The 26802-nt window shown below is 41.2% G+C and overlaps 1 protein-coding gene across 6 annotated transcripts in view; it reads left to right on the top strand.

Moving 5' to 3' along the window:
• Invs (inversin) overlaps positions 1-26802 on the top strand; it is a 134573-nt gene that overhangs the window by 75177 nt on the left and 32594 nt on the right. For 5 of the 6 annotated variants that reach the window (XM_050155912.1, XM_050155917.1, XM_050155913.1 and 2 more), the window contains 7 exons: positions 11327-11500; positions 15861-16028; positions 17402-17582; positions 19825-19934; positions 22360-22531; positions 23855-24010; positions 24399-24628. In XM_050155912.1, the coding sequence (XP_050011869.1) occupies positions 11327-11500; positions 15861-16028; positions 17402-17582; positions 19825-19934; positions 22360-22531; positions 23855-24010; positions 24399-24628 (1191 nt within the window). The remainder of the gene's footprint in view (positions 1-11326; positions 11501-15860; positions 16029-17401; positions 17583-19824; positions 19935-22359; positions 22532-23854; positions 24011-24398; positions 24629-26802) is intronic. The other variant, XM_050155916.1, reaches the window with a different exon arrangement.

Raw genomic sequence — 26802 nt, 5'->3', positions numbered from 1 at the left:
TATATATATTACAGTAACATTTTCTCCTGTGCTGGTTGACTATGTGGCACTTGATAGCACTTTCTATTCCTATGGAAACCCAGTTAGTAGATAGAGCCAAGGCTTGGAGGAGACAGTGGGGAGAAATATTAGAAGAGTTCATCTATGGATCAGTCAAAGATGTTGCTTTTCCTTCAGTCAAATCCTCTTTCCGGAGAGATGTTCTTGGCTGATGTATGGTCTGGCTGCTCTGCCAGATGGAGGAGCATCTTAAACTTGGAAAATAGCAAATAAGGCTTGGAGTCTGCCTCTGAAGCATCCTTCTTAGCCTTTGCTTGCTTAGGATTGTCAAATAACTTTTTAAATGTTTCCAAAGATTTGCTCAAGATGGCAGGCTAATGGCACATTTACCATCATGAGCAATTAGAAATCTTTTTCATAAAGCACAGTATTTGAACTTGACCATCAGAAGTTTAAAGGAGAGACCATGACTGCCACTGGGAAAAACAATGCAGATTCAATCTCATCTCTAGAGCTCAGTGAACTCGTATCTCTCAGTAACTTGATTTTTATAACTATTTGCCTTCTTGTCCTATAAAAATTCACTCTAAAGGCCAAGAAACCAAAATACAAGCAGACACTTAAATCAGCTGAGACAGGAAGATTGTCCAAGGACAGAAGTATTTATAGTCTCTGCCTTGTATGCTGGTGATAATCTCCTGGTCTAGGTTAAAAACATATTGGCTTTCATTTCACAGAACTATTTATGTATACACTGAAATCATGTTTTCATTCAACTAGGATGTAATGGTTCATATTTCCAATTTATGTACTTTCATTTCAAAAATAATAATTGAATACTTTAAATACTAAATAGGTTTTATGCTCCTTATATCATTGTAGACTGTCTACCTATTTAGTCATATCTGTAACTTCTTACTCTGGACTCTGGACTACAATAATATTGAATTGTAAGGAGGGTCTCAGATTTGATTTTGCCCCATATGCAAGCTAGCAAGTTGGTCTCTTACTGTTACATGGATATTTAAAATAAACATTATACTCCATAGCTTAGACCAAGGAGATTATTATTCATAACACTGCAGAAAGCCTGTTCTTCTGTGTTTACAATGGTTTTACTTTGCCCCTAAGAAACCTGGGCAAGTTGGAGAGCCAGATGGATGCTGTGCACACTGAGCTTCCATTGCAGCTGAGCAACACTGAACTTTAGGGGTCTTCCATTTCATTTTAACCAGTATGAAGGCATGACCTCATCCCTCCAGCTGCTCATTGCAAACATGCCCCCGGGAAGCTGCCCAGGTAAAAAGTGATCCACACTCATATGTCTGATTAAGTCAACTGTGAATAAGTACCACAGTAGGTAGTATATCTTACTTCAAACATCCAGAATATAAACCAAAGCCAGTTTATCATCTGTCATGACCCAGACAAGGGAATTTAATGGTGAACTTTGGCATCACAGCCCCTCCCCCAAGCCCAATGAAGGAATCTGCCCTGGCCTGCTCTGTTCTGTATGCAAACACGTAAGAGTTGCAGGTCAGTATCGCAGGCACTTGCAGCTTCAGTTAGCACATACAACTTGCGCTAAGGCTTCTTATGCACCAGGGAGAGCATATTGATTTGTGTTCATTAGATTAAAAAGGGGCATGCCCATGGGGCTGGAGAGATGGCTCAGAGGTTAAGAGCACTGACTGCTCTTCCAGAGGTCCTGAGTTCAATCCCAGCAACCACATGGTGGCTCACAACCATCTGTAATGAGGTCTGGTGCCCTCTTCTGGCTTGCAGGTATACATGCAGGGAGAACACTGTATACATGATAAATAAATAAATCTTTTTTTTAAAAAAAAAAAGGGGGGGCATGCCCATCCCTTTGAATGTAAATGGGTCTATGCATGTAAATAGATCCATGTTGTTGGGTATTGCTGAGGACCTCCCACTGATGACATCAATCATAGCAAAAGAATAGGAACTACCAACATTGATTGGGATATTTCTTTGTACATTGGTAGGGGAGGCAAACTCTCCAGTAGGTCAGTCTAGCCTCCACTTACTTCTGTATGTTTCTTTAATGTGCAAGCCTTCTTCCTTTTGTTAGAATCCAGCACTAGATCCAAAAGATAGAGTACTAGTTGATCTCCTGTCCCTGCCCGCACCTTCACAGGCTGAGGTCTGCTGTGGGACAATGGTCTTGTACCCTGTAAACATTTATCACTTGTATTGGCTTAATAAATCGCTGATTGGCCAGTAGCCAGGCAGGAAGTATAGGTGGGGTGACCAGGCAGGAAGTAGGTGGGGGCAACTAGGATAGGAGAATTTTGAGAAGAGGAAAGGCTGAGTCTGCAGTCGTCACCCAGATGCAAAGGACACAAGATGAGAGTGCCTCGCTGATAAAAGGTACCAAGCCACATGGCTAACACAGACAAGAATTATGAGGTGTAAGAATTTAAGGTGTAAGAATTAGTTAATAAGCAACCCGAACTAATAGGCCAACCAGTTTATAATTAATGTAGACGTCTGTGTTTCTTTGGGACTGAACAGCCATGGTACAGGGCAGAATAGCAGTCTCTGTTGACAGAGGTCCCTTCCCAAGTCCTGAAGTTACCTTCCCCTTTAGTCATAAAACTAGTGAGTTCTGTCTTTTTCTAAAAATGTTGTCAATTCATGTATAAGTGCCTCAGCACAGCCAACTCTCACAAATATCCCTTGACCTTCACACCTGTGCTGGGGCAGGTCAGAAGATAGCTTGAAAGAGTTGGTTTTCTTCTCCCATCGTGTGAGTTCCAGGGATTGAATTCAAGTCAGTAGGGCTGAAAGCAAGTGCCTTTAACCCACTGAGCCATCTCATCAGCCCATGAGTCCCATATTAATAGATATAATGTCACCTTCTTTCTAACCATCTCCACATGTACCTTCCATATAGAAGGATGTGTGTATATGGAACACATTTACACTACATTTACAGAGCAGTGATAATTTGCACTGCTCTGGGAGGATCAATGTGCAAGACACTCAGTCCTGTGGACATTGTGCACTTTTAATCTGGAATCATATTACTTGAACAAATTAATCCAGATTAATAATCCAGAATACATTTTGAATCTCTAATATTCTTTTTGGCCACTAAAGGATATGTCAGTCAAAACCAGCCTGAAATGAGTTTTAGGAAGAAGAAAACATCTTAATTGACAAACAATAGTATAGAATGACAGTTTTTTTTAATAGTTATATATAATTCCCAATCACGTTTGTTTTTATCATCTCCCACAAGAAGGGAAATCTCTAGGGGAGGGCACATTCAGTAGCCATATTTGGGTTATAGGCCAGGAGCAAACAAGAAATAATACTAGAGGTATTTATTAATTGATTTTCAAGTGTCTCAGCTCTCAATAATCCCAGATAGCTGATGATGGTGGGGGAAAAGAAAGTATCAATACAATGTCCTCTAACTGTTGGTTCATTGCTGGATGGCCTTCCTGAAAAATGGTATACTATGGTCAGACTACAGATGGTCTCAAAACCCAAAACATGAAGCCAAATCAAGGACTTCTTGTGGTTAAAATAGGGCAAGTTGATGATACAGTATCATTATGATCTGAGATGGGTCTACAGTGGTAAGATGGATGATGGGTCCAAGAGCAGATTTCATAAGTCCTTGCCAAGAGTAGGCAGTTGCAATGTTCTATTAACTTGGCCTTCTGCACCATGAAAAAAACAATCCAACTTCACAAGAGACAGACACAAGTCCCATATGCAGTGTTATCTTCCACATCACATGCATACATACATTTTACTTTGTGCCAAGTCTACAAGATGGATTCCTCCCCATATCTAGTGCAATGATGGATCCAAGTACTGAAAGACTAATGACCTGAGCAATCTAACTTGTTCATCAGGTTGATTCCAGTTGCTCTTCTTAGAGAACATGCCCTTATTGTATACATCAACACAAGCTATAAGGCTGTCTGATTATCAGCAAGAATGTGTTCCCATGGTTTGCAGCACCAAAGGAGAGTGTATTTAATCTGGCATCTATAGTCTTCCACATGGCAGACCTTATCACTATAGCATTGACAACAGGCCAAGAACTAGTCAAAGTATGACCAGTCCTTATTGCCTAAGTAAGAGTGATGGTTTTGTGATGGTTTTCATCGTAGCCTACTGGCCTAAATAGCCTTTCTAGCCAGTTAGCTTTCCAGAGTTTTCCTTGTAGTTTATTCAATTATTGCCTCTCTCAATGGATAGCATCAGGCTTTGACTAAACCAAAACATCATTAAAACAGGTCATAGCCTTTAGGGGAAATTTTGTGAACAAAAGCACTGTGAAGCCAAGAGCTTTGCCTCAGAAAGTGGCCAGCAGCTATGTGTAGTATTTGTCTTCATATTACACAAGGCAGGCTACCACGGGGTTTGTGTTCCCAGTCCAGTAGGCTGGGTGCTGCTGGGTAATGCTTCAAGCAGCTGCTCACACGTGTCTCAATCATACAAACGCCCGGTGTCACCATCTAAAATGCTGTATGAAACTGAAAGCTCCTCACTCCTCTCACCATGTCCTTCTGTTTGGAGACTGTTCACCGCACTGCAGTGTCTTACCTCTGCTTCTCCTGCCCAGGGAGGAGGAGCGAAGCACAAAGCCCTGTTTGGGCATCTTGTCTCAATCCTGTTTCTCACCTTTCAGATTTATTAACAGGAGTTCTTTACACCCCTTCCCTCACTTTACTCATTATGATATTACATAATGTCATAATGTCTTGAGGAGGACAATGAAGGTCCTTTCCTGTTTTTCAAGAAAGCTACATTAGCATTTTAAACTCTTTTACTCTCTTGTCTGTTTTAGGCTTTATTTTTATCATTCTTGAGGGTAGCGTGTCAACTGGGGATACCGTCAGAATACACAAGACACCCTAAGAGATCAAAAGCTTGTCCATTGATGGCATAGCAAGTAGTTTGCACACGTGCTTGTCTGCATCCATTTCCCTTGTTTCCAAGTGCTGCAGAGGCGATGCAGATTACACAAGTGAACAGCACATAGTGGAGTTTGTAAGATATCTCAGGAATGCTGTACTTTGAAACCCGGCAACTTTTAGTAAGCGTAAAGCAAGTGTCCAAAGCATAAAACAAAGTCCCAGTGTGATATTATCTCCTTTGTTTTTTTTTTATTTTCGAGACAGGGTTTCTCCGTAGCTCTTTTGGTTCCTGTCCTGAAACTAGCTCTTCTAGACCAGGCTGGCCTCGAACTCATTTTTAAAGACTGTTCACTGCAAGACTAACCTGAGAAGTGATCCCAGTAAAGCAGGGTGAAGGCTTTGCACCCAGGATCAGGGCATACCCCTGCTCCTGATATGACTGTGGTACTTCCAAAGCTCATTTGCATTTTCAACCATTATAGAAAAGTTTCACTGATAACTGAAAATTGTGACCTATATACTTCCTAGGGGTAGTTTCTTTTTGAAATTTAATATGGCAAATGCCTTGAATGTTTATAAATATGTAATTATAAGGATATCATTATAATTAATAACAAATGTTTCTATTATTTCCATTTCCATTTAAAATAATGTATTTTAATCTAATGTTGTTAACATTTAGAATGAAATGTGACAGAATGCCTTCTCTACATTTATATTTGCTATTATAAATATAGTTATAATATTTCCTGGGCAAAATTATATAATAACCTATAAATGGACCAAAATATGATCATTTGTGTTTGTCTGTGAACAGCCATTTTCTCCTCAAGTTTAATGGTAAATAGGAGTGCTGGTGCCATGAGACAGAGCAAGAACTCAGAGGTCAATGGGAGGAGATGTGTAGGTCCCAAAGTATGCTGTTGGGAAACCATCTACCTTTTCAGTATCTCTGAATGTGGTAAAACCAAAGGCATTGACGCGCCAGTGCTTTGACTGAGGAGAAGGCAAATGGCCAAGGTGTGCAGTGGCCTGATAAAGAGAACATGGTGACCTTGTGAGAGGACTTGTGGGGCGAGGGTCCTAAGTGTTGTCAGAAGTTAATGATAAAACACGGAAGTCATAAAAATAGGATTTTAGCCACATCTTGCTCAAGAATTTTCTCTTGAGTGATTGAAAAGCCTCTGTTTTTTTTACTGAAGCAAGGAATACACTTAGAAGTTCAGAAATTCTCTAAGATTGGTCTACAGCTCTAGAGAATGGTGCTTGAAGAACTGGCAAGAACAGGACAAAGACCAACCTCAGGGCCAGAAAGATGCCCATTAGCTGAATGACTGTCACTTTATTATCCATAACAACGTAGAAGTCAATACTTCAAGAGAGAATGCCATTACGTGGTTTCTTAGACTAGACTAGAGCTACGTAGAATCCAACCCAAGGATGAGTAGAAGAAAAATACAAGCAATGAAAACCAGTAGCAAAGAAGCTTTCTTCAAATCTACTTGAAAGCTAGGAATTGTACATGAATTACATGCTGTAATCCTAGCACTCTCAGAAAGCTGAGACAACCAGATAACCTCACATTTGAGGCCAATCTGGTCTACATAGTGAGTTTCAGGTCCATCAGGACTAAATTGCAAAGACTCTATCTCAATAGTAGCAGTACTGATAAAAAAAATAGTAATAATTATAATATTAATCTACTTGTAAATAAAAGCAAACTATATGAAGAAACTAAATGTTAAAGAAAAGCCAATACCATTTGCTTCACAACTGAAAGCAAGGACTGTTCCTCAATCCGTCAGATGCCAGTAGTTCAGTAGAGAGGGCCAGGGCCAGGAGCCCCTCCCTGATCCATGATTGACTGTTGGCAGGCTCACTGCAGCCTACCACAGCTGCTATGAGATCCTTTGCAAAGTTATGTCGTTCCTGAAAACAGTGTTTCCTAGCCCTGCTTCCTATCTTCTGGTTCGTACATTCCTTCTGCACTCTCTTCTCTAATAATCTCTCAGCTTAGAGAGGATACATAGTTGTCCAGGGCCAAACACTCAACCATCATTTATTCTAAACATCTTGAACGTTCATGAGTCTGTGCATTATTTAGAGTTCACTGCAAAGAAAAACTTCTGTGATTAAGGTTGAGAGTTTCGTTACCTATAGGTATACACATTAATATTTAGGGTTCAGATTGGTACCATGATATTTCCAAACCAGTGGCCACACAGATGATCCTGGTAAAATCACTGAGTCACAAAACAAAGCAAAACAAAAAGGCATGAAGAAGACCTGTAGGGAGGGGTGAGTATTGACAGAGAGGTAAAAGAAGAGAGGAAAAAAGTAAGAGTGATGTACTAAATATGTGTATGAGATTATCAAAGAACAAATTGAACAAATAAAGAGGAATAAATAAAAGATAAAGGGCAAGGGAGCTAATATTCTTAATATTAACTCATTTCTTAGTCAAAGAACCTAAGGAAAGCAAAAAGATTGGTATCCAAAATATGTAAAAATATTTCAGTAAGACAAATAGCTGAGCTCCCAACTTAGCAAACAACACAAAAGAAGAAACTGATAGTCAACAAAATAGTCCACCTCAGTTAAGGAAGTGCAGATTAAATTTATGATCAAAACAGCACTGTGTACCAACCAATTTGGATTGTACCAAAGTCAGTACTTTGACAAAACCAAGTGGGAAAAAGTTGTCGAAAAACAAGAATTCTCATGTTTCTGTTAGGAATGCAAATTGGCACTGCTCTTTGAGAGAGCCCAGAAATTCTTGTACACTTACCAGGAGATCTGTACAAAGCAATTCATTATAGCAGTGATTGTGAAAAGTGAGGAGTGCGCTAAGTCTTCCTCTAGAGGGAAGCAATGCCATTCCTAGAGCAAGATGCTTCTCCAGTGCAGATACATGAACCAGAGCAACCTGGAGAAACCTTTATTTCTCTGAGTCAGAGATGGACAGTGACTCAGATAGAACTATTCTATAAAGATAGCACCTTTCAGATTATGAACTTACATGTTTCTATGAAATAAAATATAAAATATTAATCGAGAAACACCCAAGTCAGTATGTACTCTCCAAAGAGGGAGAAAAGGAGTTGAACGCACAAAAGAGCATTGCCTATAATTGTTATGTTTTATTCTGTATGTCTATGGAAGTGTACATGTATGTACATATTTGTGGTATGCATAGGTGTACACAGGTGTGCATGCCCATGTGTGCACATGCATGTCGAAGCCAGAGGTCAATATAAGGTGTCTTTCTTAATCACTTCCCACCCAAATTTTGAGACAGAGTCTCTCACTAAATCAGGAGCTCAGTTGGTTAATTCATCTAGATGGCCAGCCAGTAAGCCCCAGGGATCCTCCTCCCCAGGGATTACAGAAGCAAGTCTCCATATTCAGTTTGGGGGGGGGGGGATGCTGGGAATCAAACTCGGGTTCTCATGCTTGCAGGGCACTTTAGCACCTGACTCATATTCCTAATCCCTGGTATGTTTTCTTAAAATAAAAATGTAAATGCAAAATATCAAAGTAATTTACTCAAAATCTTTATATCATTATTACTCAGATGAAATAACTATATGCATCATGCTTCTAAAACAGCAGTAGTTTTCACACACACATACATGTACACATGCTTAGGCACCAAAAATACATGTGTACCTGTGCATAAATCCATACCCACACATACAGCACATCACACACAAAAACTAAAAAGTTGTAAAGAAATTGACTGTCCTTTTCTCTCCCGGGAATTAGCCCCGTGCTCTTCTGTGCACTTCACCACTGAACCACATGCCCAACCTTCTCATCTTGGTTCTGGAAGTTCTGTGGTCCTCTGCTTATTTGCAGAGATTGAGTCTGCATATAATTGACATTTAATAAATGCTTGCTAATGAGACCCAGGGGCTTGACATTGGCCCAAGTGAATTATATTGTGTCTGGCCCCAGCTGTCATATAGAATACCTGACCGGACTCTGTCTCCCGGAACTAGAGTGTGCGTTCACAGAGCTGAATCCTCCCCAGAGCACTAGTCAGATTCCTCTCGGCCCTGTGGTGTAATCTGTGGGCTGTGACAAGTGTTGAATTCCTGGTTATTGGGTCCCTCTGCTGATGCAATAAGCCAAATCAGACAGACCTCCACCTTCAATAAACAGAGCAAAGCAACTCTCAGGTGACTCTCAGAAAGCCAGGAGAGGAATCACGTGGCAGGTCTGGCAATCAGGTCTTAAATACTCTGCAGCCTTGATCTTGAGCAGCTCTGGGGGAGGAGCTGACCCTTGGCAGGATTTCTGAGGGGCAGGGTCTGCAATGGGACGATTGAGAGGAGTGGTGATTCCCAATTGGTAGAGCACGGACAGATGTGTTCCTTAGTGTGAGAAAAACAGAGAAGCCATTATTTCTACCACTCCAGCTGTCTTTGCTCTTGGTGCTCTCCTTAATCACCAGCTGCACTATAAATATTGATGATCAGACCTCTCTGCCATTATCACCAGCCCTTCTTCACTCTGTCTCACCGTCTACATTTGTCTTGCAGGCCGGTCTAGTCTTGATAAGATCCAGGTTTGATGAGAAACCCAGTCTCTGGAAAGCCATGCATAATCCTAGCAAACATTTGCTGGGCACCCACACTTAGCACAGTGTTTCGAGTACCCTCCACATCCTGTCATTCCACATGTGTAACAGTTCTGTGCACTGCTGATGCCTCTGGTTCACACATGAGATGCAGGGGTGCTTTCATCTGTAGACATATTCTACCCCAAGTTAGTGTGGCACAACCATGAGATTTGTGTCAAAAACTCTGTCCTAATTGTCTGCTTCATAACAAGGCTTAACAAATGTTTGTTGCATGAATAAAGAGCAGCTGTTACTGGTATATACTATGTGGCTAGTGAAACTTGAGTCCCAAGAATAACAGGAAACATAACTATGCCAGGAACCTTGTATGTGCCGAGTGGTCACTGCTGTCAACTGTGTGACTTTCCTTCTACTTTCTATTTTCTGATTCCACGACCAAAATGTCTGATTGAACGTCTCTAAAAGGAAAGGTTATAATGAATTAATCTGTAATATTTGAAACATTATGCTCGGAAAGGTCAAACCTTATTTTTTTTTTTTTTGGTATATAGTGTCATACTGATTTTTTTCTAATCGAGCACTTTTTATCCTTCAAGAAAAGATGGCAGGAAATTTAGAGCAGGGCGCCCTCTTGAGGGCGCTTAGAGCACGGCGTCCTCTTGAGGATGCTTAGAGCAGGGCACCCTCTTGAGGACGCTTAGAGCAGGGCACCCTCTTGAGGACGCTTAGAGCAGGGCACCCTCTTGAGGAACTTTTCATGTCTTCCTTCTCAGAGCTGATAGAGTAAAATCGAAGCCAGGCAAGTCTTGTGCCCTGCTAACAAAGCTGGAATCAACGAAGCCTTAAAAAGGCAAGGATAGACAAATGCAGGTTATTTGAGAATTAAGACTCTTCACACAGCAGCTATAATTTTTTTAAAATATTTATTTATTTATTATGTATACAATATTCTGTCTATGTGCGTGTCTGCAGCCAGAAGAGGGCACCAGACCTCTTTACAGATGGTTGTGAGCCACCATGTGGTTGCCGGGAATTGAACTCAGGACCTTTGGAAGAGCAGGCAATGCTCTTAACCACTGAGCCATCTCTCCAGCCCCCAGCAGCTATAATTTTTAAGTGAAAGCAAAATACAGGAGTTATTTCTCCATGCTCAGTCCATCACCTATCTTATTTACATTTATCAAATACTTAGTTTGTACCAGGGATTGTACTGGGTACAGTAGCCAATGAAACACAGCCTTGCTTCCTGAAGCTTGCCGTCTGTGAGGGAGATGGCATTGAAAAGATCATATAGAGAGTATGTGTTACACACAACACCCTATTGGGGCAATCAGTCAATACCGTTACATATCGATGCTACTAGATAGTAACTTGGAAAACACCCACAAACTATAATATATACAAACTTAACCCCAAATTTGGCTCTTGGTAATCTACTTTCATGACAAAGGAGAACACTAAGTACAAAACAGTGTATGTTGAAGCGTTTTCTATAACAAGTACTTACTACAGTTTATTGCCTTAGTGTCTACATGCCCAGCAACAGCAGACTAGCATTCTAAACACCTAGCAGTAACAGTCTGGCTAATAAAACCTGTCGCACCCCAGTAAGTGTCGGAGAGCCACTATGTAAGTTATATGATTGTTCAAAAGTGATCAAGAGAAGCAGGAAAACATAAAGCAATCACTTTCTAATATAGTGATATTTTTCCCCTTTTATTAACTTTTCTGCATGGTATACTATATGAGGGTAGTTAAAATTACTGAGAACATTTCAAAGGTATTTATAAACTTGCCGCAAAGTAAATTCCTTTTAATATTTCTTGTTTTCATCTAGGGAAATTACCGCTTTATGAAACTCTTGCTTACACGCAGAGCAAATTGGATGCAGAAGGATCTAGAAGAGATGACACCCTTGCACCTGACTACCCGGCATAGGAGCCCCAAGTGTCTAGCCCTTCTGCTGAAGTTTATGGCCCCTGGGGAGGTGGATACACAGGACAAGAATAAGGTAATAGACAGTCAAGGGCTGAAGACAAATGAAAAAAGAAAGGGGCTGCTTTGTCTTACGATGTGAGGCATCAAGAAGGGAGGTGTGCATTGCCACCGTCCCTGTGGGAGGGCAACTCCACATGTCCAGACATCCCTGTATCTTCTAGAAGTCTGCTATTGTCCTGCTAGCCACCACAGGGTAGATTGCATCTCCTTTGAAGGGTGGGGAATCTCGACCTCAAGAGGGATAAGTTTTCCCAAAATCCAAGTGACAAAACTGGAGTTCAAACCCAGGCCTGTTTAACTGTAAAAGAGTTTCTAACATTTGTCAGAAGCTCATGACAGTCCCTGTGGGAACCTGGACTCAGACTGACCATCTGCCCATGCAGTGGACTAAGCGTGTTGGCACCTGGACCCACCGTGACTGTCTGCCTGTGCAGTGCAGTAAGCATGTGGGCACCTGGGCACACAGTGGCTGTCTGCTGATGCAGGGCACTGAACATAGAGCATCTGGACTCATAGTGGCCATCTGCCCATGCAATGCACTAAGCATGCAATGGCTTTAATAACTGGCTGTCAGCAGCAGCCTCCTCGAACTCTAATCCAAAGCCACTACTTATTCATTCTGTGTTCTTGGGGAAATTACTTAATTCGTTTATGTCATAATTTTAGAACACATGAAAAAATAACTGAAGGTAAAACGAGGTAATTCAGACAAAGTGCTTATCACAGTACCTCATGCAGGATACACTCCTCATAAATGTTTACCATAAAACAATTACTAATAGCATTTCAGTTCTGACATCTGCCCTCTCACTTCTTGCTAGGAATATTTTTTAACCTTCCTTTCTCTTAAATTTAAAAGATTACTACACTCCTCATAGCTTGGCTGCTCCTTCTTCGTGGTCATTTGTTAGACACACAGTAATCTTTTCTTTCCACTTTGAGCTGGGCCATAGTCTTGTTAACACCAGTGACACTGTGGAGTTAAAATCCTTATAATTATCCTTCCTGCTCTTAGTTTTTAAAGATTTTCTAAACGTGTGTGTGTGTCTGTGTGTGTGTGTTTGTGTGTGTGTGTGTGTGAGAGAGAGAGAGAGAGAGAGAGGCTCTGATAAACAACAAAACTGTCTGACCGTGGGCTTTTTTTTTAATGTGTTTTTTTTTATGTGGGAGAGTATTAATGACTGGTTCTATTTCACTGGGGGCTGTAGGTTTCTTAAATTGTTTAGCTAATGTTGGTTTAACTTTGGTAAGTGATATCTGTCAAGAAAATTATTCATTACCTTTAGATTTTTCCTTTTTTTAAAAAATATGACCTAATGATTCTTTGGATTTCCTCACTGTCTGTTGTTATATCCCCCTTTTTTTGTTTCTGATTTTGTTAGTTTGGATATTCTCTCTCCATCTTTTAGTTAGTTTGGATGAGAGTTTATCTATCTTGTTGATTTTCTAGAAGAACCAACTCTTTGTCTCATTGATTCTTTGTATTGTTCTCTTGTTTCTATTTTATTGATTTTAGCCCTGAATTTGATTATTTCCTGCCATCTACTTCTCTTGGGTGAGCTTGCTTCTTTTTGTTCTAGGGATTTCAGGTGTGCTGCTAAATTACTAATATGAGAACTCTCTAATTTCTTTGTGTAGCACTTAGTGCTGTGAACTTTCCTCCTAGCACCGTTTTCATTGTGTCCAATAAGTCTGGGTATGTTGTATTCATTCTCACTGAGTTCTCAGAAGTCTTTGATTTATTTCTTTATTTCTCCCTTGTCCATCAGTCATTCATTTTCCATGAGTTTATCATAGGTGTTCTGTTGTTGAAATCCAATTTTAATTTGTGAAGGTCTGATATGATGCAGGGGGGTTGTTTCAGTTTTATTGTGTCTGTTGAGATTTGCTTTGTGACCAAGTATGGTCAGTTTTGGAGACGGTTCCATGAGGTGCTGTGAAGAAAATGTGTTCTTTTGTATTTGGGTGAAATGTTCTGTAGATATCTGTTAGGTCAGTTTGGTTCATAATGTCCTTTAGCTCCAATATTTCTCCGTTTAGTTTTTGTTTGGATGACCTGTCCATTGAGAGTTGTGTACTGAAGTCTCCCAGTATCACTGTGAGAGGGGTCAATGTGTGATTTAAGCCTTATAGTGTTTCCTTTACAAATATGAGCCTTTGTTTGGGAGCATAGATGTTCAGAATTGAAAGATATCTTGGTGGGTCTTGCCTTTGATGAGTATGAACTGTCCTTCCCCATCTCTTTTGATTAATTTTGGTTTGAAGTCTATTTTGTTAGATATTAGAATGGCTACACCAGCTTGCTTCTTGGGTCCATTTGCTTGGAAAATATTTTCCCAATTCTTTTCAATGAGGTAGTGTCTCTCTTTGATGTTGAAGTGGGTCTCTTGTATGCAGCAGGATGGATCCAGTTTTTGCATCTATTCTGATAGCCTGTGACTTTTTATTGGAGAATTGAGTCCATTGATATTGATAGATACTCATGACCACTGAGTGTTAATTTCTGTTATTTTGTTGTCGTTGTTGTTGTGTTCATGGTGTGGTGGTGGTGTGTGTGTTCCTCCCTTCTTTGGTTTGGCTGGGACAGTTATTTATTTCCTCTGTTTTCATGTGTTCTAAATTCCTTTTCGTGGGTGTAAACCTCCTTGGGATAGAATTTTCCTTCTAGCACCTTCTATAGGTTGGATTTGTAGATAGATATTGTTTAAATTTGACTTTATTATGGAATACCTTTTCTCCATCTATGGCGATTGAAAGTTTTGCTGGGTCTGGTAGTCTGGGCTGTCATCTGTGGTCTCTTAGAGTCTGCAGGACACCTATCCAGGCCCTTCTGGCTTTTAGAGTTTCTGTTGAGGAGCTGGGTGTAATTCTAATAGGTCTGTCTTTATATGTTACTTGCTCTTTTTTCCTTGTAGCTTTTAATATTCTTTCTTTGTCCTATATGTTTAGTATTTTGATTATTGTGTGGTGAGGGGACTTTCTTTTCTGGCGCAGTTTATTTGGCATTCTGTTTGCTTCTTGTACCTTTATAGCCATGTCGTATAGGAAAATTTTCTTCTGTGATCTTGTTAAAAATATTTTATGTGCCTTTGAAATGCGATTCTTCTCTTTCTTCCATTCCCGTTATTCTTAGGTTTGACTTTCTCATAGTGTCCCAGATTTTCTTAATATTTTATGTCAGGAAATCTTTAGTTTTAACATTTTCTTTGACCAATGTATCTATTTCTTCTATTGTATTTTCAGTGCCTAAGATTCTCTCTTCCATCTCTTGTGTTCTGTGATGCTTGTGTCTGTAGTTTCTATTTGCTTACCTGTGTTTTCCATCTCCAGGATTCCCTCAGTTTGTGTTTTCTTTATTGCTTCTATTTCTGTTTCCAGTCTTGAATACTTTTATTTATTTCCATCAACTGTTTGTTTTTTCTTTGCTTTCTTTAAAGGGTTTATTCATTTCCTCCAATATTTTGGTTGTCTTTCCTTGATTTATTTAAGGGAGTTTTTCATTAAGGACCTTTATCATCTTTATAAAGTTTGTTTTAAGATTGTTTTCTTGTGCTTCAGTTGTGTTGGAATATTCAGGGCAGCTTGTAGTAGGATAACTGGACTCTGGTGGTGACATAGTGCCCTGGCTGTTGTTGATTGTGTTTTTTTGTTTGTTTGTTTGTTTTGTTTTGTTTTGTTTTGTTTTTTTTTTTTTTGGTTTTTCGAGACAGGGTTTCTCTGTGTTTGGAGCCTGTCCTGGAACTAGCTCTTGTAGACCAGACTGGTCTCGAACTCACAGAGATCCGCCTGCCTCTGCCTCTGCCTCCCGAGTGCTGGGATTAAAGGCGTGCGCCACCACCGCCCGGCTTGATTGTGTTTTTACACTGGTGCCTGGGCATCTGGGGTTGGGGTATAAGTTTAGGTACCAACTTCTGAGTTCATCTTTGTCGAATAGGTACTTTTTTCCATTGGTTTCTGTTTCCCCTTTGGTCTTCTGGCTTGAATGGCCTGTGGTTGAGTAAAGGGTCTCTAACCAAGTTGGAGGATGGAGTTCTGGTGTCTGGTGGAGCAGGGTGCTTCTCTGGAGTTGTGGATATGCAAATGAGGAGAGGAGGCTGTTGGGAATAAGCTGGGTGGGCTCTTTGGGAGTGTTGGTGGTCTGTAGGTGGCGTCTTTCCTGAGATTCTGGGTGCCAATGTGACACTGGTAAAGCTGGGGGCTTCTGCCAGAGTTGTGGTCCAGGATATGGTGATGAGGAGGGGGGTCTATTGGTGGTAGGCTGGACAGGTTCTGAGAGAGTGTCCTGGTGACTTACACCATGCCTGTCGCATAGGAGGTGCTCTAGAAGAGCAGGATGCTGAGGTTGTCTTTTTGAGCACTTCCCTACCTTGCAGCAAACAGCTTTGCACTGGAGCGCATACTACAACAACCCAGAGCATGCGAAGCTGCTCATCAAGCATGACTCCAACATTGGGATTCCTGACATCGAGGGCAAGATCCCACTCCACTGGGCAGCCAACCATAAAGACCCGAGCGCTGTGCACACAGTGAGATGCATCCTGGTAAGTAGGATGCTAGACCCCAAAAGCCCTTTTCAGGAAAAAATAATATAATAGATACAAATTGAAGCAACAGGACTTGGCTCTAGGTGTGACCTAACCTGAGAAGGAATACTGGGTGAGGAAACTCCTTAGCTGAAGCTGTTCCAGGAAGCAGAGATCTGAGGGTCCTGAGTTCATAGAGTCCCTGGCAGCTTGTAAATCAGACTTTTTTATGTCAAAGAGAGACTTTAGAAGCTTACAGATGAAATCAGGTGCGTTCAGGGTGGTATGGCTGTCATGTCTGCTGCGAATATCCAGCAGAAGGGTGGGTGAGTGTGGTGAACTGTCGACTGCAGAGAAGTAAAGCAGAATACCATACACAGAGGAGTAAATTTTTCAGCCTCATTCATAAAAACTCTTCAAATTAAACATGGAAATGCCTATCTGCCTCATTATAGACATAACATGTAGGAAGCTTGACAACACCAATGATTAATCTGTGCCCGCATGTGGGAAATAAACACATATTGTCACGGGTGTGTTCATTGGTCCAAGCATGTGGAGAGCAGCTTGACAGTTTGTAGTGGAAAGTGCAAAAATCCTTCAACCAGAAACACCTCTTTCCATGTGTGGCAAAGAGAAAAATCTCACACACTGTGCAGTAAGAAATATGTGAGGGAAATATCTTTGCAACATTATTTGTAAATGTGAAAAAAATTGGAAATAACGTAACTATTTCTCAGGAGGAAAATGGACAACTAAATTCCAGTTTAACAAATAAGCTAGAGCCGGGCTGTGGTGGTGCACGCCTTTAATTCCAGCACTTAGGAGGCAGAGGAAGGTGGATCTGAGTTCGAGGCCAGCCTCCTCTATAAGAGCTAGTTCCAGGACAGGCTCCAAAGCTACAGATGAAACCTTGTCTTGAAAAACCAAAAAAAGAAAAAAGAAAAACAACAACAACAACAAAAAAAAAAACAAAAACAAATGAACAAGAATCAACAAATAAACCCACAAGTGTAGTATAGGAAGAAAAAGTTGCCAAAGAGATTGCATGTGCTTCCACAATGTAAATATCCAAAGCACATGTACAAAATATGTTGTTTATGGATGACTGCATGTGTATATAAGTAAAAAAAAAAAACTTTAGCCTGACTCACAACAGACACAAAAGCACATTAGGCAAAGTGCTGTACCTTTTTAATGCAAGCATGGTGGGGCCTCTAATTATTAATAAACAGGAAAGTTAATTGTTAAAGATTTAGCCCATACACAATGCACAGTTTTATTTGTGCCTGTAGAGAATGTGGAGATTTTAAGGAATAGTTCATGTACATGCCACATATTATTTATTGAGGATTCCACATGTGTGTGAAATCTCTGGCTCTTTAAAATAGGATGCTGCCCCAACAGAGTCTTTATTGAACTGGCAAGACTACGAGGGCCGCACACCTCTTCACTTCGCGGTCGCCGATGGAAACCTGACGGTGGTGGATGTCTTGACCTCCTACGAAAGCTGCAACATAACATCGTACGATAATTTATTTCGAACCCCACTCCACTGGGCAGCCTTACTAGGTATGTTCTGCTCTAAGTCAGAAGATCAGTGGTAGGAAAGGCTACCCAGCTACGGAAAGTCCTGTGCCTCCCTCCACATCTCCTGTGGGCTTCTCCTCCCTAATTGATATCTCAGTTATTTCATAACCTGGCTCCTGCTGTTGCATGCTTTAGATGTGGTAACATAAACTAATTCTCTATTAAATACTGGTTACTAGTTCAACATTATGTCAAAGTTTTTACTTTTATCACAAAGGAATGGCAATCCATTGACAAGGTATGAATATAATGTAACCTGTCTTCACACTCATGGCAGTCATGTGGGCAAAGGAGGGTGTTCATTTGACGCTGTATTCAGTCCTTGAACTTGGTTTTCTTTGCTCATACCTGCCTTGTAACCTTTCGGGGATCACTTTTTTGATGAGAGCGCAGGTGTGTATCTGGTTGTGTCAGATTATTTGAAGGAGTACAACCTGGGACTTTTTCTCTTTTATGAAGTACTTTAACCACTTATAGTCATTATTAAAAAGTATTATTTTTTCTATTATTTGGGTATTACTAGTATTTTCAGAGGGTTTTTTTCCTTCATATTTTCCTGCCCGCTTGTTTCCCCCTTGTGATGCTGTCGCTCAGCTTCGGCCCGCCTGGTGTTACAGGTGACAGTGTGGGTTCAGTTGGGATGGCCTCTCAGCTCATCGAAATCATGTTTATCCATCAGAGTCAAGAACAAGACCTCTCCTGTTCCTTCCGCATATAATGCGAGTTGTGCCCTTCCAGCTCACTACTCCTTTGGTGTGCGCTCACAGTCGGAGCTGACTGTTGTTAGCATCTTGGTCTTAAGTTGCACACAATCTGTTTTAAAGTGATTTCATACTGGTATGCAGCTTTTATGTCATATTTATAATTGTTTTTAGGGTTCCTTTCGAAGTGTGTTTTCATCTTATCCTTTTCCTCTAGAATGTGGGCGCACTTCACAAATTTGCCTCCACCTCACTAAATTTGCTTTGTTCTATAAATTCTGATTTTATTATTCCTGCTACATGGGTTCTCATTTCAACAGTATTTTCATTCCCATTGGCCTCCTATTTTTCCTTTTAACTTCATTTTATTTCCTTTTATTCTTTCTATCACCTTTTCATGCAGCCTATTTCCTTCTTAGGGGTCTTTCTCCCTTCCATTTCATAGACGCCATCTCTTTCTGCACTAAATTGAAGACGCCTGACAATTTCTCAGCTTTGGTCTGGGCCTTCTTGAGACCATTCCTGAGGATGCTCTTCATCCATCCCCTGCCTCTAGTATGTTATCCTCAAGTCTTTGCTCCTCGGACAAGATGAGATGTCTTTAGATGGACACTCCGGCATGGATTGGCATCGGCCTGCGTTTGGGTTGGGAAGACTCCTTACACCCCATGTGGGGCGAGTAGCTGAGCACAGTCCCCAGGCAGGTCCCCTTTCCTGACTTCCTCCTCCACCATGGCATCTCCTTCCTTGCCTGGTTCCGCACATGCTCTGTTAGAGAGTAAAAAAGGGGTTCCTCGGTTTACTAGTCCTCTTTGTTGTGCTGTGCCGTTGTGGTTTTTGAGACAGGATCATCAGAGGATATCCTAGCACTTGCCCAGTAGCCCAGGCTGGTCTCAGTTTTTCAGTCCTCTTGCCTGAGCCTTGAAGTGAGGGTTCACAGGCACATACTACCACAGCCAGCTTATTCATTCTTGGGCCGCTTGTAGAGCTCCACCTTCGTAGAACCAGTTTTTTCAGACTACAGACTACTAGCCCACACCACTCACAGTGCCTTCTCCCTCCTTCTGTGGAGTTTGAAATCAGTGCTTTGATAGTAAAAGACTAGGGGAGAGACATGGCAGGATGGTTAGGAGGCCTCAGCAGCAGACGCGGTTCATTTCCATTAGCTCAGCTGAGCAGTAGCAGGGAGCTGATGTTCAGTTCTGATGGGTCAGAAAGAAGAACCTTAGCCTGATAGACAGTGAAGCCAAGAAGCCCAAGAGGCAGTGCCTAAGCCCGGCACTTACCACCACTGTGCTTTTCCTCCCTAATGAAGCCCCCTGTTTTCAGTGTCTCGGCTTTCCCTTCTCTCTACCCCATCACAGTGTGCAGGGAGACGGTGGAAGGGGCTGTACTGGGAGCTGTTCAAAACCATTTTAAATGCTATGGAGTGCTAGTAATTTTTCTTTCTTTTTCTTAAAATGTATTAAAAATGGACTCGCCCCTTTGTGCGAGATAACTAACTTGTGTCTGTCTGTTCTCAGGCCATGCGCAGATCGTCCATCTCCTTTTAGAAAGAAACAAGTCTGGAACTATCCCTTCCGACAGCCAAGGAGCAACACCCTTGCACTATGCAGCTCAGAGTAACTTTGCTGTAAGTTGTGGTTCCCTTTTCTCTTAATAAAATGTTTTATTTTGATATAATTGTAGATTCATTTGCAGTTACAAGAAAGAATATGGCATGATCCCTTGCCCCCTTCCATCAGCCTTTACTAACAGGAGATGGAGTGCAGTGTTACAGACAGGAGGTTACACTGAGCTAACTGAGACTGCAGCATTCTGATGGACACACGTGTGCCTGTGTTGACAGAGTGGTTTCTTTTAACCATTGCCAGTCTGTCGGTGCCGTGTACGGGTCATGGTCTGTGTGTTTAGAAGGTTGTTAGTCACTTGCAAGCTTATGCAGCTTTACTTAAACACTTGGTATAACTTTTTGCTTTATGGTGAATGTGCTGCATTATTATTCTGTGACTTTTATAGCACTAGGGACATTTAGTGTTCAGAAACCCTGTAATTGTCCTGAAAGCAGTGCAGCAAGGCTTCGGAGCCGGAAAAACCAACTACTGGAATCCCAACTGTGCAGATTGCTAGCTGCAATCTGCCTCACACAACTTTCTTAGCCTCTCTGAGTCTAAGCTTCTTCATTGATAGTATAAGGATACCTATATGTCTTCCTTCAGAACTGCTGGAAAGATTAGAGCAAATCCATGGCAAGTGTCTACTGCACCTGGCGTAGAGCAGGTGTCCACACGGACCCTGTTCCTCTGGATTATGTACTTATGAGAACAGGTGTCCAAACACAGACTACATTCTTATGATTCATAGTAATGATTATGAATTGTGTACATCTGAGAAGGCCACAGTGTGAATTATTGTTTCTAGAAATCCTGAGCGCTATCAGTAGTTCTTCCCTGATAGTCCTTCATAGATCACAAAGTTTATTCTTGTCCATTATGTGCTGGGTTGGCTCAGCAGCGTGATGGTGTGCAGATGACACAGAAACATTAGAAGAGGCCACTGCTGGTTTCCTGCCTTCCTCACGGGTGTTGAGGGAAACTCTCAATAGTTCTGACCTGGGCAGAGCATAATTCCCACTTCTTGACCTCAGTGTTCTGCTAAATGTCTCATTTTCATCCCCTTCTTACTCTCTGTCTTATCTGCTAGTGATTTTATTTCCTTTCTTTTAAATAGGTCAGAACTGATGGGTGTCCTTTCTCTGTGATGAGTACATTGTGTGTCTGCTCTCGGGATGGGCACAGGCTGTCTGTATATTCACAGTCTTAACTTCTTGGCCTCCCTAAAATATTACTCAGTGCACCACCTAGAGTTTTGGCAAACCATTATCTTTTATTATCTCAGAGAAGTGGTTCTTTCTTATCATGGAGAGGAAGTCGCATGGCCCATGCTGATGGGTCTATGGAAATGAACGCTCAGTACATAGCTCAGCATATCCTGGGTAGCGGGGTCATAGCATTTCACTTACAGGTCCTACGAGATGAAATGGCCTTGCCCATGATCGTGAACCAGATTTCAGACTCCAGTAGATACCAGTAATTAAAGACTTGGAATGAGAGCAAAAGAGAATGGTGGCGCATTGCAGATGTTTGCTTTAGATGGTCTGCCAAGTCCAGAGTTGATTTTTAATAATTATGCACATTTTCTATGCTCTATTTCAAGCCCATTGATTACTTTAACTTCTGTTAACTCCATATAAGGTTGTTATTTTCTTTTTGAAAAACACCAAAAATAAACAAGCAAAATCAAGAAATAGTTTTAAAATTAGGAATCCATATCATGCCTTGGGCAGACTGCTGGGATTTCCTGTTTTACTTCTGTTCCTGTACTTGTCTCCAATATTTATGTGGTTGTAAACCTATGCTACTTCCAGGGTAAAACAAGGACTAAATTAGATGAGACTTTAAAGGTATTCTTTTTCTTATTGTTGTATTGTGTGGGTGTTCCCTCTGCAGGTATGTCTGTCCCAGGTGGCTGCCTGGTGCCCTTGCAGGGCAGAGTAGGACACTCGATTATCTAGGAGTGGACTTCCTGATGGCTCCTAGTCTCAGTGCAGGTGCTGGGAACTGAGCCAGCAGCTAGTGCTCTCGACTGCTGAGTTACCTCTCTAGCCCCTGTGCTTTCTATGAAATATTAAGAATCAGCTGCAGAAATTTCTCTCTGAAGCCCTTTAGGTTCATTCAAGCATTAGTTTTCTGATCTTCCTAGAAAACTGAGTTTTAGAAAAGAGATTATTTTCAATGCAGAAATATTAACCTAGGTACAAGATGCTAAGATGCTCAGCTACACAGCACTCAAGCTTATGGGGCAGCATAAGCAAGGCCCTGGATTTGATCGCAGCCCAGAAAACAACAATAGTAACCAAAATTGCCAGGCAATGAATTGGGCCTGGCTGCCCAGGGTCCCCATCCTTAGCTTCTTTATGGAATCACCTCTAGCAGGTGATTTATTGCTGTCGAGAATGTACCCACTGCTGCGGTGTTTCAGATGAGGTTTTCTTACAGGAAACAGTGAAAGTGTTTTTAAAGCATCCTTCAGTGAAAGACGACCCCGACCTGGAGGGAAGAACGTCCTTCATGTGGGCAGCAGGGAAAGGCAGTGAGGACGTGCTCAGAACTATGCTGAGTCTAAACTCTGACATCGACATTAACATGGCAGACAAGTACGGAGGCACAGGTAGGAACTGGCGCATGGACTCAGCCTGCTTCAGATGCCAAAAGGTGCTATCAAATTTATAAGACATAACTTGAGATCATTGTTCCTAAGATAATATTGTTTGACTTAGCTTTTCACTCATTAAACTTGAGTTTGCCAGGATCTTACTCCAAAGGCTTTATTTCTTCCAATTATTGTGGCTAAAATTAGTATAGCTACCAGGTGAATTTTAGCATCTGGTTTATAGCTTTGGCTGCACATTAGACACAAGATAGAAACTTGTCTCCTCACTAACTTCCATATAAAAAGTATGGAAATGTGGAACTATGCATAGCTGGGGTTGGAGAGAAAACTCAGTGGGTAAAGCCCTCGTCATGCAAGTGTGAGGACCAGAAAGAGTGGGTGAGCTGGGAGGCTCACCAGTAATCCCTCTGCTTGGGATGTGGAGACAGGGAAACAGCAGAGCAAACTGGCTAGCCTGACTAGCCAAAAATGTGACCTCCAGAGTCAGTGAGAGACCCTGCCTCAGTGTGCAAGTAGAGCACAATCAAGAAAGACAGTTAATTCAACTCTGATCCTCAGCACATGTGTGCACACACATGCATGTACACCTGAACACATACATAAACAAAAAACTGCATATTCAGTAGCTACTACCATTTCAAATTGTGTTTCTAAGGGGATGCACATCTCTAGATGTATTCTCAAGTCTCTCTCTCTCTGTTTTTTTTTTTTTTTCGAGATGGGGTTTCTCTATAAATTTGGACCCTGTCCTGTCCTGAACTAGCTATTGTAGACCAGGCTGGCCTCGAACTCACAGAGATCTGCCTGCCTCTGCTTCCCAAGTGCTGGGATTAAAGGCGTGTGCCACCACCACCACCGGCTCAAGTCTCATTTTTATGCTCTTTCTCAAACTTGAGTAGCATGTCTCCATACTTATGTCCCATTTAAGAGACTGTCCTGTAACTCTAGAACCTTCACTGCTCTACAGGCTCCCATCAGTTCTCACCAGACTCTTGCTTTAGTTTTAGAGCCCTGTCACTGTGTGTTGGTTGCAAAGAGACGTGGTTTTTGCATCCAGGGTGAACATGAAGTCTCTCTTTTGTCTGAAATCCCAGTTGCAAGTCAGAAGGAAAAGAAAATCACCATCCAACACTGAGTACGCCAGGCCTCAGCATCCACGCACACACCCACAGCAGTACGTGTACGTCCAGGGAGATTTGGATCGCATTTAGCCACAATCAGGTGGAAATCCTAAGTGGAAGAAAGAAAGCATACTTAAAGTTAAAAGGTAAAGTTGTTTTGAAATTTTATTATTTACTTTGGCCTCTTTTGTTTTTTTAGCTTTACATGCTGCTGCCTTGTCTGGCCATGTCAGCACTGTGAAGTTATTGTTGGACAATGATGCTCAAGTAGATGCTTCTGACGTCATGAAACATACTCCACTCTTCCGAGCCTGTGAGATGGGACACAAAGATGTGATTCAGACACTTATTAAAGGTTGGTTGATACAAGAACTTCTATTAGCTCGCTTTGTGTGAAACATGGATTAATTCACACACAGAGCCTCAGAGCAGAAAGTTGAGGAAGAGTGCCCATGTGGCAACAGAAAACTCCACCTACACTTGTAGCTCACCTGTTGGTGAACATTTGATTTCAGAATAATCACTTTGCTTCCACACCCCCAGTTTCATTTGCTGAGTGAGAGTGACTCCTCACCTCTCCAGAACTTAAGGGATACTCTAAAGCTCTGGCAGACAGTGTAGAATATATAGAAGTACTGGGGAGAAAAATGCTTTCAAAGGACATTGTTATGTTTTTAATCTTCTGTTCCTTCTGATGAATTCTGTCTATGTTCGACATTTTCATCGTGGTTTTGCTTTGCTAGGCGGAGCAAGGGTAGATCTGGTTGACCAAGATGGACACTCCCTTCTCCACTGGGCAGCACTGGGGGGAAATGCCGACGTCTGCCAGATACTGATTGAAAACAAGATCAACCCAAATGTGCAGGATTATGCAGGAAGAACGCCTCTGCAGTGTGCTGCATACGGAGGGTACATCAACTGCATGGCTGTGCTCATGGAAAACAGCGCAGACCCCAACATCCAAGACAAAGAGGTAGAAACTCGGCCTTTCTGTGCCGACAGCTCCGTGGTACAGAGCTTTCTTCTTTGCTATGAATTAAGTAGAACAGTTTGTCACTTGGACAGAGATGCTCTTCATTTGTCAATGTTCTCTTCTAGTGCTCATCTATATCTGTATATTATTAAGATGTATATACACTAGAAATATTTTTTAAAATGTTTGTAAAATATATGCATACACACACACGCACACACACACACACACACACACACACACATGACCTTACAAACTGCCTTTTGTTTGCTTAAAATTAGCACTGGCATTTTCTCAGTTGATATATAATCTTTCTCATAATCATAACTGCTTGATATCCTAAAATTCCAAGAGCTTTAATTCAGCGATAGTTCATTCAGCCCTCACAGTGATCCTATGGAGTAGCTACTGTGCTACCCTACTTCCCAGCTGAGGACACTAGAACTCAGGTAGCTTCAGTAATTACGCTACCAGTTGAGAACAGGGAGCCTCTAACTCAAACTCAGGAGTTTAGTGATTAGCTCCTGTAACAGGACACTGCTCTACTGTTTCCAGAATCATCTTCATGAATTTACCTTTCTTCTTTTGGATTGCTCCCTCAGAATAATCAGTCCTTCTGAATAGATTACAGAATCAAAGAAATAAGTGCTATATAGTGTGATCAGTTGTGGTGTGTGTGTGTTCTATCACAATCCTAAAATAGTTTAATTCATATTTCCTCCTCTATGCAGTAAGTACAGTTTCTTTCAGTTTACCTAGAGGGCTGTCTTAACTCTAAAATGCTAGCATAAGTCATGTTTTCCAAGTCAGAAAACAGATTCTCCATTAACTTCAGAAATTTTCTCCCAAGGTTGTTATTTTATGTAAAAATAATATGAGTAGCTGGCAAGATAGCTGAGGGGTTAAGAGACAACAGTCTCCTGAAGCCGTCTGCATGATGGATCAGGTGTGCACATATGCTAAATAAATAGATATATAAATGCAATAAATGCTTTCCAAAATTAAAAGTAACATAAGGTAAAATATGTAAACTCTGGTCCTTCTCCCTATATTAGTAGGAATGTATTGTTTGTAATTTAGCGTATCTTTTGTGTTTTGCCAAGTGGGCAGTTTCTTACATACTTTTATTAAGCAGCCTTCTATTTCTATTCAGTTTTATATATAGCATTTTGGAATCATTTGTTTAGAACTATGTAGGATCTCTCAGATGGTTCTGAATAGAATTGGTGATGCTGACTATCTTGAACTCATTCTGGCTTCTCAGAGATCCAGCCTCCAATACTTCACCATTGTATGAGACTATATTTCTGGTTGTTAAGAGTTTTTAAAAATCATAGTTAGAGCCAGGCAGTGGTGGTGCACACCTTTAATCCCAGCATTCGGGAGGCAGAGGCAGGCAGATCTCAGTGAGTTCGAGGCCAGCCTGGCATACAAAAACGAATTCCAGGACAGCCAGGACTGTTACACAGAGAAATCCTGTCTTGAAAAACCAGCAATACCACTTTTGGGTATATACCCAAAGGGTGCTCAATCGTACCTCAAGGCCATGTGCTCAGCTATGTTCATAGCAGCATTGTTTGTCATAGCCAGAACATGAAAACAATCTAAATGCCCCTTGACCAAAGAATGGATAAGGAAAATGTGGAACATTTACACAATGGAGTACTACACAGCAGAAAAAAATAATGACATCTTGTGATTTGCAGGCAAATGGATGGAGCAGAAAACATCATATTAAGTGAGGTAACCCAGACCCAGAAAGACAAATATCATATGTACTCACTCATAAGTGGCTTTTAGACATAAAGCAAAGAAAACCAGCTTACATTTCACAATCCCAGAGAACCTAGACAACAATGAGGACCCTAAGAGAGACATACACAGACCTAATCTACATGGGAAGTGGAAAAAGGCAAGATCTCCTGAGTAAATTGGGAGCATGGGGACCATGGGAGAGGGTAGAAGGGGAGGAGAAAGTAAGTGAGGGGAGCAGAGAAAAATGTAGAGCTCAATAAAATCAATTTTTAAAAAATCCTAAATCTTAAAAAATAAAAATAAATAAAAAGAATTAAAGTTGGAAAGAATTTAAAACAAAAAACAAGCATAGTTAGATTTATATGAAATATTTTGTGCATCTACTAACACAGTCCCATCTTTTTCGTCTCTCTTCTGTT

The sequence above is a fragment of the Alexandromys fortis genome, unplaced genomic scaffold (assembly GCF_014885135.2).
Source record: "Alexandromys fortis isolate MF-2015 unplaced genomic scaffold, M_Fortis_MF-2015_v1.1 scaffold_92, whole genome shotgun sequence".
NCBI classification, from domain to species: domain Eukaryota; kingdom Metazoa; phylum Chordata; class Mammalia; order Rodentia; family Cricetidae; genus Alexandromys; species Alexandromys fortis.
Note: the sequence above shows the minus strand (reverse complement) of the source record. Positions and strands in the feature narration are given on the sequence as shown.